We start from the raw sequence: 17,186 nt of genomic DNA on the forward strand, positions 1-17,186 counted from the left end.
TTTTTAGTTTTAAGTATCCATTGCGAAATATGAAACTCTTATGTAGCAATCACAGATATTTTCTGTGTTGCAGAGGATCTATTAGGTAATTCACATATGTTTTATTTTTTATTTCATAATTATTGCTGGAAACTATTTCTGGTAAATAATAAAAAAATACTTTTCAAAATGAACATAAATATTACTTACAAATTTAGTTTTGTCTCTGTTATTGAACTCAAAGAAGCTGTCTTCGATGAAAATTTCTCAACTGATCAGCATAATGTAAATTATCTTATCAAATTCATGGGCGTTATGCAATTAGAATTTTTTTCAATAAACTGCAGATTGTATTAGCTTTACATACAACAAAGACGATCAGGACGTCACAACATACAACATGGGTATAACAATAAAAGGCACTTTATTATTCTAGTTCTGAATGAAAGTGAAACAACAATTCTCACAATATTAAAATACACAAAAACCATAATTTAAAAACTATATAAAATATGCTAATAGGTTTTATAACCTCTATCCCATTACTACACTCGACGTCGAAACGAAACTTTCGGTAAAAGTGGAAAAAAACCAGATAAAACTTATAATAGCGTGAATACTGTGGCCACAAAGGTCCGGATGACGTATTCTATGTATGTGGCAAGAATTCATCATTAGGAAGAGATGAAAAACCTCTCGAGAAAGGATACTTTCGCATTGACGATGCTTCTATTCGAATAATTAAGCATTACACTTCATACAACACAAAAAAAAACAATTGTTCTTATTGCAAAAACTTATAGTAACAGAGTCGATGACTTTTAATTATCCATCAGTCAATATATAGACAAAAAAGAAAATATAAAATAAGCAAACGACATATAGCCGAAAAAATGGCTCGCCAGATAAAGCAGTTAGGACTCAGTTGATAAAACAGCTTTTCTGTTCTCAGCGTACTATACCAATCTACAGATGTACACAGGAAGACTGAACTGCAAAGTGAAGAGACGCAAAGGTGGGGAAAAATCATCGTCTCGGACCTCGGTGTGGTCCGTCGCTGTCAAGTCAACGCACAATACACGACTCCATTCGGAACGCTAAACAAGTGGGACTCTCATTGAGAACACGTCAGTGATATTCACGGCTACAAAGATTTGTAAGACTTTTTGCTATCCGGTGAGTTTGAGAATTTTGCAGCTTTTAACCAGAACGATTCTGCTCGATAATAAAAAAGGTTACTTTCCCTCTTATTTTGACGTTAATATATCAGTCAGTTACTTGCGCTTTCTTAGACTTTTGCCTTAAATCACTTGGTGACGCACTTACCTCGATAAATATTGAATAAATTATTAGCTTTCATCTATAAATCTTAAAGTTACTTGGGTCTTGCAGTCAATTGAAGATAAAAGCTTTGTATGACTCAGATGCAGCATGCATATAGTTGTCACGCAAGTAACTTAGACGCAGGGCGTGAGACATTGTTCAGATATTTTTTTTATTCATTTACTAATAAAAATGAATGAATTTTAAGTTTCTTTTTTTATTATAATTTTTTAAACTCACATATTGATCTTTCATTCAGATGTTTGTTTTTAATTCCATCATTTTAGCTCAACATCTGTGTACTACTTAATCACTAATCATTCTAAAATATGTGTAACAGACAAGTTTGAATACTGCATACATTAAATTTTTAATATTGTATAAGTGATATTTTTTTGACTAGGCTATTTTATCGTTGAAAATACTTGTCTAATTTTGTGTTCTTGAAATATATTAATATAAAAAATGCCTACTCACTGATTAACCAATAATGCTGACACAGAATATTACAGCAAAATGTCCAATATTGGAAATTTGGAGCAAAAAATTGCAAGCTTGCACTTAAACCATGATGGCAAATCTTCAGCACCACAGTCGGGTAAAAAAGTTAGACCTGCTGTGCCCCCAAAACCAAAAAAATCACAGCCACAGGTCAGTTATTATTTTTATTATTAAAAATGTAATTTCAATATAGCTTCAAACTTATTAATCATGCAATGTTCTACAATGCATTTCCATTTATGGAATACAAAATGGTAATTGTATTACATTAATGAGTACATTTTATTAATTATATTTCGTTACAAGAAGAATGCAATTTTTATTAGGCCAGCATATTTATTTTTCTATATGCTTAGTGACTCATATAAGACATGACTCACTCATTGCTCATATTCTTTATCATGTTATAATTTGATCTCTTACTGTATCTGTTAGATTAGGTATTAAAATATTTTGAAAATAATAATTAACACGTGTTAACAGGTGCCACAAAGTTATTCAATAAAGGCTGCATCCATTCCATCATATAGTACAGTATTGAACAATACTGGATCTACTGATAAATCAACAAACCTGTACATGAATTCTCCAGTACCATTCATTCCACATAGCGTAGAGAAGACTGATTATCCTTGCTCTATGCCATTAAATGGAACAAATACTTCTAAAATCTATCAAAACAATGAGAATTTTTACACGAATCAATCACCGGAGAAATTTGATACAATGTACAGATACGATGATAAGAACTTTTATTCAAACATTGGTAATCTGCCAGGACCACAAGTGCCAATCACAAGTGATAGATCAAATAGATCAACTAGAAATGCAGTTTACAGCAACGTAGAACCTGCCATTCCTATACCTGTTCCTAAACCCATACAGAAGGAAAAAGATATTATTTACAGTAATATTCAATGGAATGCTACTAAACCTGAAAATACCTACTGCAATATACCAGGTCCAGGCCACAACTCTGGTAAGAATTCAAATATTTTGATAAATATAATCAACAATTAGCATCCTCTTTTTTTCATTTTAATTTTATTTAATTCAATAATTATTTCATTCATTTATAATTTTTTACTATTATTTTGTTATAATTTTCGTTTGATTTGATTTGATTTTTCCTTTTTTATCATTTTAGATGATTTACCACCACCCCCTGAACCTTTAGAATATATTTCTTGCATACCTGGTAATTCCTTTCCTTCACCTCCCGAAGAACTCCCACCTCCACCAAGTCCTGTGTCATCCAGTTACAGTGAATTAAGAAGAGCAACTTATCAAACAGATTTTGTATCCGAAACCTACCCGAATGATATTTATGGCCCAAGCTCTCAATCTAGCTCCACTTATGAATCAATTTATGAACCAATAAATCCAAGGCCACCATCTCAACTGTCTTGTAATTACTCGGTTTACTCTGGATATGGTTCTGCTTCTCAGCCACAAGGAAAAGTTTCTCCAGTAAAAGAAGTAAACAATGCTATTTCTGAAATTTTGTTAAGTTGAAAATGGAAAAAACCAATATAAGAATTCTTGTTTTAACAGGTAGATGCATTGACAGATCTGTTAGTGCAAGGAATGGAAGATAATGCAGAAGACAGTGATATTTTCGGTATATGTGCACAATGTGGAAAAAAAGTTGAAGGAGAAGGAACTGGATGTTCTGCCATGGATAAAGTATTTCATATAAGCTGTTTCTGTTGTTATGTTTGCAATGTCAATCTGCAAGGGAAACCGTTCTACCCACTTGAAGGAAAGCCTTACTGTGAAGATGATTACTTGAATACTCTGGAAAAATGTTGCGTCTGCACTCGACCAATTTTACACAGAATTCTACGAGCTACAGGAAAACCATATCACCCCTCGTGCTTTACTTGCGTCGTTTGTGGTCAAAGTTTGGATGGAATTCCATTCACTGTCGATGCGACAAATCAAATACATTGCATACAATGTTTCCATAAGTAAGTCGAGAGGATAATTTTGAAAACGATGATATAAATGTTGATTTTTATCGATGATCAATCCTAACTTTTTTCTAGGAAATTTGCTCCGCGATGCTGCGTATGTAAATTACCAATTATGCCTGAATCTGGCGATGAAGAAGAAGAGACTGTTCGTGTTGTTGCACTAGATAGAAGTTTCCACACTCAATGCTACAAATGCGAAGATTGCGGATTAGTTTTATCATCTGATTCAGAAGGTGGATGCTACCCATTGGATGACCATGTCTTATGCAAAAGTTGCAACGCTAGAAGAGTGCAAACTTTAACGTCGCATATGACAACTGAACTATAAAAAGTAAATATTGTTATTCTTGACACGCAATCGATAACTAATAAATTGGGTTAACATTTATTATACATTATCGTAATACTTTTTTATTCCAATTTTGTAATGACTAAATAACATTTCGAGGTTTTTAAAATTTTTTTACATACATAAACTTTTTATAAGTGCATTTATAATATATATAAATATATAAATTTAGATTTGTTCTAACTACAATATGCAGAAAGTGAGCCTGTTAAATTATAAAACAAAAAAAATAACAGTTACGCATCGACTTTTTTTGTAAACAACTGTAAATAAATAAAATACGTTTATATTGTTAGACGAATTAAAAGAATTTATAGAGAATCAATTGCTTTTATAAATGCATATACAGATATTGAGTGATTTATTACTTCTGCGTGAAGAAATTATTTATAGTTATTTTATAAAATCAGTGTTAATACCATACATCCGACAATGATTTTGAAAAATATTAACATCAAATTTAACGTAAGGCATTCTATAGCTATAATGTTGCAATACATATAGGAATGCTGTTAATAAAATGAACAAACATGCATCTATGTATCAAGTCAAGAATAATATTTATAAGATATAAGTAAGTATCTATCTGTAAATTACTGGTAGAAAAATTGTGATGTCTTTAGATGTAATGGTAAACTATACGTTATTATTGTAAACGAAACTATGAATGTTATACATGCTTGGTAAAGATTCACGCATAAATAAAGCCTATAAAAATTAATCATTTGTTTTGATTTGAATAAGGTAGAAATAATAACAAATTCTTTTTATTGCATCATTTATATATTTAATATTTTAGATGAGATAATTTAAGTATTTCTTTCCAGAGGTTTCCATAGATTTATACAGTTATATTCATAGTTGTTGATTTTGACTTGTCAATTATTATTTCTTTTCTACAGTATGCGTTTCACTTATTTTATTTTTTATTATGTATTGTGATTAATTTACCTCTTAAATAATATAGATGCATTTTTTAATATAATATACATGTTTATTTTTCCATATATATATTTTGTTATTGTAGATCACCTGCTTAAATTACACCATCTTCGTAATGAATCTACATAAATTATCTCTGCAGAGTTTGAGTTATACATTCATACATGCGAAAATATTAACTGGAGTTTCGTGCAAGAGCGATGAAGAGTTAATACATCATTGCAATAAATTACTGTTAGATATTTTCGATCGTTTTGAATTTCAATTTTCTTTTGAAAGAAGCTTTCATTCCGATATAATTTTGCATATTTCTTTCGAAACCTATAATTTGTTTAAGCCAACCAAATATGTAACAATTTTTCGATCACTGTTCTATTAAATATTTGATCATTTCAAGTAGCATATTGTTTTATTACAGGTATCTGTGAACATCGAGAATGTGATGCAAAACTTACACACTTTTTTAAATATTTTTTTTGTTTATAAAAATTTTATTTATTTTTAATACTTATTTTCTTTTAACAATTAGTCTTTCGATATATAAAAGATAATTTGTAGAAAGTAACAACTTTGGTAAAGTTTCAAGTAGATGATTTCAAAAAACTTGGATAATCATTTTATAAAATAATTAGTAAGGTTTCATATAAAAAAAAATACTTCCGAAGAGTTCGTTCCATCATAACAACCTTAAGTTTCATTTTGCCCAGGTTAAATTTTTTTAGGTCAAACAAATAAGTAATACGAAATTATATTCCTTGAATTATAATTGTTTTTATTTTCATGTACCATATTTCATAACTTTAATGAGAATTTATATTTGTCTAAATGCTGGGAAAATTGTTATACTCAAATCTATTCTTATAGCTGTACATACACTTTTTTCTAGTAATTTCTACCATGTCTCTATTGTTAATTAGATAGTTAAATCGAATATTCATCTAGATAAATCAAACAAAACCAAAAATGAATAATCTATTATCGTTGAGGAATCTTTGGCTTTATTAAAGAGTAAACAGTACTGATTGATTTTCTATTTTTAACGGAGCAGTTTTTAAATAAAAATACTACGATTTTTTCTTAAAAAAAATATTCATCGATATATCTCATTTTACAAAGATTATACATATTTATATTTTCTGAATGAATTTGTATTTTATTATGTGTTTAGTCTACACTTATAAGACCATCGTTCGTGCACTTACTCCTTTTCTCTTATCGCGTTAAAATTATTGCTCGATAGATTTGATAAAAGTAAATTTTCATAAACTACAATCTACTTATCGTTTTTTATTCTTTTTTAGCAATATTTTCAGGCATATTCAATTTTTGTTGACACATTCCCGATAATCAGTGTTTCTCTATAAGTATCGATAAAACATCCTGATGTTCTATTTATATTTTTGGTTTTCCCATAATAAATATAACTACGATAATTATCATAATAAAATATATAATTATATTTATTTTAGACAAAGTGGATTATATTGTGTTCATTTTCAAAATTAATTCACAACACTTTAATAAATTTAGTGCTTTTAATAACATTTGCTCTACATCAGTTTTGAAATTCAAAATTTTGTTCAATGAAGGTGTCGTTATCGATAACCGTAACATTAGAATTTAAAAGTATGAAAAAATTTTTCTTACTACTTCACTCCGATTGTCTTTGTAGATTTTTTATGAAAATTTGTTGATATTTTTTTTAATTACCGACGATCTGTGGTTTAAACAAACATTCAAAGCAAAAAATTTTCATATTCTGCATATTCTAGTGTATTACGGATATCGTGGGAAGAACCTTAATGCGGTATGTACATTGTGCTTTATTTTTGTCAAATTAAAGTATATCGTGTATATCTAAAATAAGTGAATTCAAGACAATAATTTTTTAAGAAATCTATATTGTTTTATTGATTTATCCACTTTGTCCTTTCCTTGCAGTCAGTTTCATATTTCGAATGCTTCTACTTTTTTCTGTTTAATTAAACATACTCTATATTTCTTAAAATGAAAAAAAAAACATGTCCTCAAATGTGTATAACACATATTTACTAACTTACGCTCTGCTAAATCCTATCATCTTTACAGATTTATACGAAGTACTTTTAATATATCCTTTTCTTTATGTACCGCATATCTTGCATTCCATACTGAATTTCGCGTTTCGATTTGCACAAATGTAACAATTAACAAACGTCAACATCTTTGAAGAAGTGACTGCAAATAAACGCCAAATTTAACATGGAAAGATTAATTTTTTTTTATACTTTTCAAATAGATATATATTTATCTATATTTTAATATGTTCACTTTTTCATTGATATACACGTATATCGAGAGAAATTTACCATATAAGTTTATATATTATTCTTTCACTTGCACACAGTATAGTCACAGCCATCTCTCCACGTTCGAGTAGATGCTTATGATGACGAGATTTTTTATCGTGATATACGTTCACTCACATATCTTCATTTATTCTTTAAATCCCAATGGCGTATTCGTTACTACTAGTAATTAAATATTGCTGAAATTATTGACTGAGTTGACACAGATAATCAAAAGTGCGCCTTTTTTTATTTCATTAGGTACCGTTGTTATGCCACAATCATTCAAGCCAAATAACAGTCCATCACACAACGCCGACAGTGTTGTATGTAAATTTTTTCATAGGTATTTGATAATGTAGACTTAACAACAATATAGTAAAGTGACTTGAATAATCGATTGCTCGTAATCAGTGAGAACTCAGTCAATCCAAATTACACGAATAGAAATGTAGATACTGAAATGAGCAACTTTTTGACGTGTGACAATGCATGTATTTTTTTTGTGGCATCGACGTCATCGATGAAATTTGACTCCTTACATAGACTCTTAAATATCGTTTATAACATATTTGCTTTGTTTTTTTAATTTTTTCTTTGTTCTCGCTCTTTTTTCAACTCTCACTAATCGTCAACATCAACGTAACAACGTATACTTTCACACTTCCAAATTCGCTGAATGATAACTAGCCTGCTGGCGGACTTTGTAAATCAATAAATAAATAGAGGAACAACATTCTTTAGACGTTTTTCCTTCTTTATTATAACAACAGTAGAGGCTTTCGGAACGTAACGCAACAAACGTTCAACAATACAACCACGAAAACAAATAGAAGGCACTCTTCTTTTTAATAAATTAGCATCTTTGTAACAACTCACAAGTTTTCTTAATCTGTTCTAGGCCATATCGCATTATATTTGCCGTCATATATTTCATATTTTCATACGAGCTTCGCTTTTTTCTCTTTTAGTTCTACGTAGCTACAGTAAATTTGCCGCATTTTACTACAACGGTCATTTACTTTACTCTTCGTTAACATAAAGCTTCTTGGTTTGCCCCTTTTTTCTGTCACATTCTTATTCCGTTTCATTGTTCTTATTAGTAGACAATACAAGCTACAATACTCCTGACTGAGCTAACAAATTATCTTTATTCGTCGATAAATTAAATTAGTATTAATAACAATTAGATAGAATATTATTTAATCTTTTATAATATTTTAATAATTTAATTATTGTTATTCGCTTGGAAGCTCACAGCCAACACATTTAAATTCACCACTTTTTTTATATTTAATCTTTATTCGTTTTTGGGCACGGGGCTTCCATTCATTTTTCATCGCTTCCATTTTTTAATTTTTTTATTAATCACGACACAAGTAATCAAGCTAATCATTACACTAACATAACGCAACAGATTCATTTTTTATACCATCAATCGAATAAAATAATATAATAAACAATGGAACGAATCAATAAACTGACATTTGACAAAGTAACTAACGCTCTGCATGATGAAAAAAAAAGACAAATTTTCAATAGCTGATCATTGAAATTAAAAAAATTATTAAAAAAAAAGAAAATGATTTAAAAAAAAACTATTGATACGATACTTTTACACATAGAAAATAATCCGGACGTGGCAGTGCCTTGAGCAACTGTATGCTTTTTTGTTTTGTTTGTTTATGAAATGACATATCTCTGCTTTTTCGTCAAAAAAGCCCCCGATATTTTGTTTTAAATCTTTTGAACACATGACAGATCGCTCATACATTTGTACGATAATATTATTTTGTATCTTTTCTACCGTAGTCTCATCCGTCTACCTACTCTAGCCTTGCTCGCGAGATTCATGCTTTTTTTTTGTTGTCGAGCCTATCGTCATTTTTCTCCACATTACATGCAATCATGTAATGATATTATGTTTTTTTAATAATCGTTTTTTGTATATATATATGTATATATATATATATATAGCTATATATATTGTTATAATATCCAACTGAGCTTGTATTTCTTTTTTCTTATTAGTTTTTTGAAGGAAAAGGATTGCAGTTGATTTTTTAAGTGTATAATAGATATATAAGATAATGTATATACGTAGCGTTTTGCAATATATACGTGAGAGATAATATAGATATATATATATACTATATGCCTTTGTATATATCGTACCTCATGTAACTAATAATGTTATATGTGTATATATATGTATATATATGTTGTGTATATATATATATACATATATACACACCCCTCTTTCTCTCAGCTTTAATGAATTTATCGTCACATAAATCATCTTACTATAAATATTCAACAAGTCGGTTCACCGAGATTCATCATGATCTTGGTATGATTTTTTCGTATGTGTGTAGATATGTGGATAACGATTTTCAAAAAAGTATAATGATCCGAGGTAATTTTTCGTGTGGTGGTAATGGTGGTGGTGGTAGCGGGAATACGCGGTAACAGGCAAAATAAATCGCACTCATATCGTCGCTCATTATACACATATACTCTACATACATATATCGTCAATACATCCACGTAGCTCACAATCGATAATGAATATATAATAACAAGAACAATAACAACGAGTGGGTCTGGCTTCCGACACAAGTGATGAGGCGTACACTTTTCTTTCCTCACTTTTCTCTCCTCACTTTTCTCTCCTCACTTTTCTCTCCTCTCTCCCCTCTCCCTCTCTTTCTGTAACACTGCACTGCGATGAGAAAGCTGCGACGATAACAGCCAACAAACTAAAGTCTGGCAACCATCTCAAAGACTGAGCGCCTGAATCTGATGGCACGACTCGTTCACTTGCTGCTCGGTACTGCTACTACCACTACTTCCACCTTGAGGAGTCGTCGGGGGTGTGATCGGCAACATCGGCGGTGCGTCGCCAGCTCCTCCGAGGCTCGCCTCATTCACTGGTATTTTGCCACCAGTAGCACCACCGCCGCTCACTAAACCATTTATCTTGTACTTGCTCGTCTGCTGCTGTTGGCCTCGCATCGGTGGTTTGCCGCGCATACTGCTAGAGGATGTCGGGTACCTGCGCTGTGACTGCTGCGGTTGTGCGGAGGACACCCGTTGAGCCGGCGGCCCGAAGAACTGGACCTGGGTGGGGTTGGGAGAAGGTGAGTGATTAGGAATAGGACTAGGCTCGCTCGCCGTATCATTCGGCTGCTGCTGTTGCGGTTGCTGTGGTTGTTGATGATCCGCACTCATTGTCAGATTCGGACCACGATAACTATTTACATTCACGTGCCTACCCCGGGTTGATGGTTTCGAGTGAACACCATTCGCGTACTCATAAGCATAGCCAGGTTTCTGGAAAGGCATGGTATAAGCACCGTAAACGAACTGCTGTTGACTAACGCTTCTGGGACACGTGGCTTTTTGCTGAAAGTAACAAGTATTCGCGGAAGCAGTCATAGGTGTACCGCGCTTGTTATATTGTGACAATCGTGCGGGAGGAGTGGAGACGCGAGGGTACTTTGTCGCTTGGAATGCCGATCGACCAACATAGGCCGATTGCTGAACTAGAGGTGGCTTATGGCCGTAGGGCAAAGGCTTCGAGGGAGGAGTTGGCAAGAGGCTCGCGCCACCGCCACGATGCGGAATGTAAAGGGGAGTCGGATAAATGGAAACCGGATAGTGCTGTTGCTGCTGCATTGGCGGTTGTTGCTGTTCCGAGTCATCGCCTTGCAACACGTTGCCAACTAAGGCTGGAATGATGGTGGAGGATAAGGTAGGATTTGTGTAACGGGGATTGGGATATTTTGGCGCCGTTGGCTCTACGGTCGACGGTGGGCTCGTCGCGTTACTACCACCGCCGCCGCTGTCCGATGCCGTAGCGGTCTGTTGTTGTTGTTGTTGTTGCTGATGTTGCTGATGCTGCTGCTGTTGATGTTGCTGCTGCTGTTGCAACTGCTCAGTATGACTCGATGTCGAGCGGGTGTCCTGTAGTGTCAGTGCAAGCGAAATGTGAGAACACGAACAAGAAGCTATATCGCTGGGTTTGCGTACCGCTAACTTTCGGATGTATGACATTGTATCGTACCTGGGTGCAAAAAATAATTCAAATGGTGTGTGTGTCAATTACCTCCTGACATACTTGCGATTCGTTCGCTGGAGGCTGACCGATCTCTGTGGCGTAGACAAGCAACTGCTGATCACCGGGCAAAGTCAAAGGTCCAGCATGGTGCGGTTGTGGCTGATAAGAATAGTAGATATGCTCCATCTGTGGTGGTGGATGAGGTGCACCAGCAGCCATGGCACCAAGGGGATGATGTGTGGTGCTTGGCCCATAATAATGGGTCTGAAATTGTGGTGGCGAGTGTCCTGAAACTGGACTTGCTGCAGAAGTGGCACCCGAGTTGGCGCCGCCTCCGCCACTGCCACTTGTCGACGAACCCCCGGTGCCATTCGATGTTGTGCCGCCATTCGTTGAATACAGGAAGGGTGGCGCCCCAGCGGCCGTCGTTCCTGGGAAGTACGGCTCATACTGTGCAACAAATAAATGATAATTAGAAAAAAACTTGTTCCTTTTCTGAGATTACCATAAAGATTATATAAACATTAAATAACATTCAAGTTGAAATTAAAAAATTTTTAAACGTGAACGGGAACTTATAAATGTTGTAATTTTATTAATTTATTGACGTTTTTTAAAGATGCAAGTAACTTTTCTTTAAAATTAAAGCTAGTTATCTTAGAAACATAGTAACTGAAAATTTGCTTCGAGAGTGCCCAATGGCATAAGAGGTGGAAGTATTAGGGCCAATTAAATATCAAGCTTGATTTGATTATGAAGCATAGATTATACAAGTTAATCAAATGCAGTTATAATTTTCTTATGTTTATTTTATGTGGCAAGTATTTTTATGCTCGATTACAGAGAAAAAATTTCAATGACAACCTTTCACTTGTGCAAATTTCCAATTTGAAGCGATATAATTACAATAAGATGAAAAATGTGTTTCACTAGCGTGTGAAACGATAATCGAAAAACAGTAAAATAACATTTTATTTGTATAATTAAGGTAGAGGTAAGATACACAGATTTAGCTAAATGGCTTGAAAGCTAAAAAAAACAGATTAATATCGTAAAATAAACATAAAAATAACGACGATCAGCTCATGCGACATCAGCTCATGCTGCATATATATAATTAAAAAAAAACTTGTGCTATTAGGTAGAAAAATTAATCGAGCGAATATATGTCGGTGCATGCTTGACACATGTAGCACAGTGACCATGTACCTTTAGACCTCAATACTGTATTGCGTCGAGAAGAACGTAAGTAGGCATTTGTTGAGGATTGGGCAGAAACGCCGGTGGTATTGCTTCCCCCATCAGACTGTTTGTCTGTCAAAACCGCAACCGTAACGACAAATTGTTTAAATTCAACAGTACAATAAAAAAAGGAACCACGCTTTCAAGTTTCGTTGTTTCAATAGAAAAAAAAGTGAATAACCCAACACTTCAAATAGACAACACAGTTGCCACACTGTGGCACTAGAAAAGGAAAACGCCAAGTCAAAAGCACAAGAGGTAAAAGTTAACTCACCGGCATTGGGGAATATGGATACTGTTGCGGCATGTAAATCGAGGGTGCTGGTACTGGATACATCATGGGACCGTAAGTTTGATGACTGGTGGCAGCTTGCGGTCCTGAGAAACGATAAAATTCGTATTGATAAAATTGCAGAAAAAAAGGTTTTATAGTATAATAAGTAAATGAATTTTACCAAAGACTCCTGCAGCTTGATACAAGGCTGTTGGATCAGTTGGTGGAGCAATCGCAGCTCCTGGAGCAGGAGCTCCTGTATTATAAAATGTCACGCCATTCTGGTATGGCAGGGCCATTCCTGAAAATAAATATTATATCATTACTTAATCAATCAGTCTTCTCCTTATACAAAATAACAGCCATCTTAAAATATTTTTTCACTTACCATTTGCATAGTAATATGGATTTGTTGGTACAGCAGGAGGAGATCCAGTTCCACCATCAAATGATCGATTAAATGGCTGTTTTTTTATTGCTGGAGCGATGTTTAATTTTCTCTCTTTAAGTACAATACATTCAGACTGTAAGATAAGAAATGCATTATTTAAATTGTTGAACAATGAGATCAGATGACTTGTAGAATTAAATTAATTGAATTATAGAAAAATGTACCTCTTGTTGAAGACGTTTGGCTTCCTCTTCAGTCTCGAACGTGACAAAACCATAGCCTTTCGAAACTCCCCCTCGATCAGCAATAATTTTTGTAGCTTTGACGTTACCATAATTAGAAAAAAGCTGTGCTAATTCAGCTTCGCTTGTGCTTGCTGATATTCCACCAACAAATATTCTATTGGGCACCAAAGTACCAAATTTTGGTGCTGCCATTGCAGCTAGACTTGCTGCTGATGCAGGACTAGAGGCTGGACTGGAGCCTTCTGTGCCCCCTATAGATGATGTCTGCAAGACAAAAGAATGATTCATGAACAATTTTATTTCCAAGATGCTTATTGTTTTTGATAAACTGTAAAAAACTCTAGTATTTTATTTTCTCAACAACTACCTAAACTTGAGCAAAGCTGATTTCTTAATTTTACAAAAAAACTACATTAAATACACATATTAACACGTAGAAACAAAGAGAAACGAGATTCAGAGGAATCCGAAAATGTACTGTATGAAATGATCATAAACTCGAAACTACATAAACTGTCATTGAAAGCAGCAACAAAATTCAGGCAAAACGAGGGACGACACTTGACTGTCGATTAATAGCTGCAAGTTGTTTCAGCCCGTCACAACTTCAAGTCAAACAAACACTTGTCAGCGAGCTAGAAGAAAATGCTCTATCTCTGTCGTGCATAACGAGTGTATAGAAGCGTAGCTGCATTGAAGCGCGAGGAGAGACAAGGGGAGAAAAATTTGTGAACGAAGTAGTCCGTAATCGGGTATCAGCAAACGTGAAAAGCATCCTTACAACCTCGTTGGTAGTGCAGCCATGGCGAAAGAAAAAAAAAGAGAACGAGTGTGGTGACGGGGAGAGAGAGGAAAAGAGTTCGAGTGCGCGTGAAAACAAAACACGACGAGGTGGCGCACTCACCATCTTCGGCTGGGACGGTCGCGCGGTCGAATCCATTGGAGATGGGCTCGACGTTGTTCGAAAGCTCACTAACTCTCACGGTCGCTCTTGTACCTTGGATCACTTGTGTGTCCAGCAGCAGCAGCAGCCAGCCAGCAGCAGCAGAACCTCTCGACTCGACGTCGTCTCGTCTTTCTCGCTCTGTCGCGCTGCTGCTGCCTATGCACGTACTTGCACTCACACATGCAAGACACGCACACTAGCTCCTCTTCATAGCAGCACAGAGCTAGTCTCGTGCTGCGCGAAGATGACTATAAAGCGAAGAGCTACTGTGAGCGATAGAACAGTACGGCTACTCGTCGAGCTTACGCGTGCACGAGAGCCGCTCCACTACAAGATGGCTGCGTGCGCGCGCAACGACGAATGAACAACGACTGACTGTCTACTGACAGTGCTGACTGCTGCTGCGCGCTGTCGTTCCGTTTCTCCCTCCCGCCCTCCAACCCCACCGTCTCTATCGCTTCACTATACTATGACTACTACTATTACTTCTACCTTGGATTATCTCGTGTCCTGTGTAAAGCTGGCTGTACCTATCCTTTTTCTACCCGTTACCGCACATACACGCGACCTTTCCATCTCTGCTACCAAAGCCATAGTTCGTGCTCACGTGTGCAACGCGCCAAGTGCGAATACACCGCTACCGCACACCACACACTCTGATGAGTAATGACCAACCGATCGAAGTCTTCAAATTTCTCATTTCGCGAAAACGTCTCGTCATTTTTGTTTTTTTTTGTCTCGCGAGCCAAATGAGAATATTAATAGCGGGCATACAATTGATAACACGACGTATACTCTCTTACCGATATCAAAAGAAACACTTGACGCGAGCCGCGAGTGTGAGTAGGTATATACATAAGAAAGAAAAATGATTTTGCTCGACTATCATTTTTCAAATATAACACATTCACGTAACGATTATCGAGACGATCGCTTTCGCGCGCACTGTGTGATTATATCTCTAATATACGGTCAAAAGTAGTTCCCACGCTCGTTATTCAATAGGTATGTTTGAAATTCCTAGATAAAAAGTAAAAAAAGTTGCAAGCTTACCTTATTTTGTATACGTCCCAGCACTCTGCCGCAGGAGACTTGTTGATGTTGACAGTCCCCTGAGCGTCCAGATAACAAACACAGTCACACTAGCCTTTTTACACCGCGGAATAAAGCAACATGTATAACAATATTTTTTTAGAATGGGAATACGTTCAATCCTTCTTGCAAAAAAGCAAAAATAACCAACAAATAACAATGATAGCACAGCACGAACTGAACACTAAACAAGTATAAGCATAATCATGCAACGAGTTTATGCAGGCAGGAACCAGAGAGAGAAAGAGAACTATACCCTTCGCCAGCTCATGACACACTGTGCTGGCACTGCTGCTGCCTTCCTTTAATACCAAGGAATTCGTCTCTTTGCCCCGCCTCCCCCCCTCCGATTGCAAACCTACAGGAGTGTAGCTCATATTTGCGCTTTGTTTACATGATGACCGGGAAAGGCCCTTGGCATTTTCAAAAGTATCGTTAAAAGGGCATTAACAGCTTCGGCGTGACAGAGTTGGGGGAGCCCGAGGTTATTAATAGTCAGAAAGGTGTGCTGCGGAAGTGCTGGTGCTTTGTAGGCCAGCGTAAGCCGATGTATTTCTCCAATTGGCAAGTGGCAGAGAGAAAGACCGCACGTGCGATTGTTTTCTGCGCGCACGGTGTCGCTCTCGCTCGGATGTTTTGGTTTGGCCGATTACGCGCGCGTTGTATGTCGATCGACCTACAGACGGTAGAGCTGTGCGATAACGATTATGCGAATAGAATTATATATTGTTTATAATTATTTTTCTTTAAAGTCGGGGTTGCCAGCATATAAGCTTTTCAAACATTTTCGTGATTTATTTCTTATTATTTATAATAAAGTTTAATAGTGAAGCAGTAGAAAAAAAAAGTTAGAAGATAGTCGAAAGTTTATGTTTTAATATACAAAAGAGACACAACTAATAGGTATAATATTTATGAGCCGACATCCGAGAAACGGAAAAACAGAAACACAAGAGAATTAAATCCGGTATAAATTGAGCGTCGACCACCCCCCCGACGTAAGATCATAAATCTAAATAAAAGGATCTCGTTTCCTACGACCATCTCTTCCATGATACCTGAGTTTGGCGACAAATTAGCGGAATACTTCGACTTTTCAACAGGCCATGCGGAAAGCACGTCGAAACCCCGGATTTTCGCTTATCCACGTATTGTTTTCAAAAATAGTGTGGCTGTGTATCCCGTGTTCGGGAAAGAAATTCTCGTCTTGGTGCCCTTCCAGCTTTCGCTGGTGACAACAATTTACTTTCTCGTACTAATAAAGCAATGTGATATTCCCGGTCGGAAAGAAATATTTGTACCTTTCCGATGTTCATTGTTGCTTATAGGTAATCCGCTTCTCCCAATGATCATTCTCTTAATGTCATGGGCGTACAGAAAGTTAGCAAGAAAACTCAAAAGATTTGATAGTCAATTTGCTTATTTTTTTATAGGTCGCCTTTCGATCGACTAAATTTACTGGAATCGCCAGTTCGTGGACTATTCTTTCGTATTACACGTTCAACTAATTTTTTAATCTTCTGTAGGTTTTACAAACTT

The 17,186-nt window shown here is 35.4% G+C and overlaps 2 protein-coding genes across 9 annotated transcripts; one reads left to right on the top strand and one right to left on the bottom strand.

The window, feature by feature from the left end:
• Positions 1–962: 962 nt before the first annotated feature.
• On the top strand, positions 963–4,849 carry LOC131672221 (lipoma-preferred partner). 6 transcript variants are annotated; one of them, XM_058949302.1, is made up of 6 exons: positions 963–1,213; positions 1,805–1,953; positions 2,287–2,782; positions 2,951–3,282; positions 3,358–3,773; positions 3,852–4,849. In XM_058949302.1, exons 2-6 carry the CDS (start codon positions 1,819–1,821, stop codon positions 4,105–4,107), a joined length of 1,635 nt encoding a protein of 544 aa, XP_058805285.1. In that variant the 5' UTR covers positions 963–1,213; positions 1,805–1,818; the 3' UTR covers positions 4,108–4,849. The 6 variants fall into 6 exon arrangements, with proteins under 6 accessions (XP_058805285.1, XP_058805284.1, XP_058805287.1 ...); XM_058949301.1 differs by having other exon boundaries at positions 963–1,155; XM_058949304.1 differs by having other exon boundaries at positions 963–1,155; positions 2,311–2,782.
• Positions 4,850–4,919: 70 nt separating this feature from the next.
• On the bottom strand, positions 4,920–15,907 carry LOC131672238 (transcription factor mef2A-like). Of its 3 annotated transcripts, none has more exons than XM_058949337.1 (7): positions 15,609–15,907; positions 13,589–13,873; positions 13,362–13,497; positions 13,155–13,274; positions 12,974–13,077; positions 11,506–11,907; positions 4,920–11,363 (listed from the first exon to the last, which is right to left on the bottom strand). In XM_058949337.1, exons 2-7 carry the CDS (start codon positions 13,799–13,801, stop codon positions 10,176–10,178), a joined length of 2,163 nt encoding a protein of 720 aa, XP_058805320.1. In that variant the 5' UTR covers positions 13,802–13,873; positions 15,609–15,907; the 3' UTR covers positions 4,920–10,175. The 3 variants fall into 3 exon arrangements, with proteins under 3 accessions (XP_058805320.1, XP_058805321.1, XP_058805319.1); XM_058949338.1 differs by lacking the exon at positions 15,609–15,907 and adding an exon at positions 14,607–14,907; XM_058949336.1 differs by lacking the exon at positions 15,609–15,907 and adding an exon at positions 14,514–14,907.
• Between the last annotated feature and the right edge of the window lie 1,279 nt (positions 15,908–17,186).

The sequence above is a fragment of the Phymastichus coffea genome, unplaced genomic scaffold, assembly GCF_024137745.1.
Source record: "Phymastichus coffea isolate CEN01 unplaced genomic scaffold, Cenicafe_Pcof_1.1 PCOF00146, whole genome shotgun sequence".
NCBI lineage: Eukaryota > Metazoa > Arthropoda > Insecta > Hymenoptera > Eulophidae > Phymastichus > Phymastichus coffea.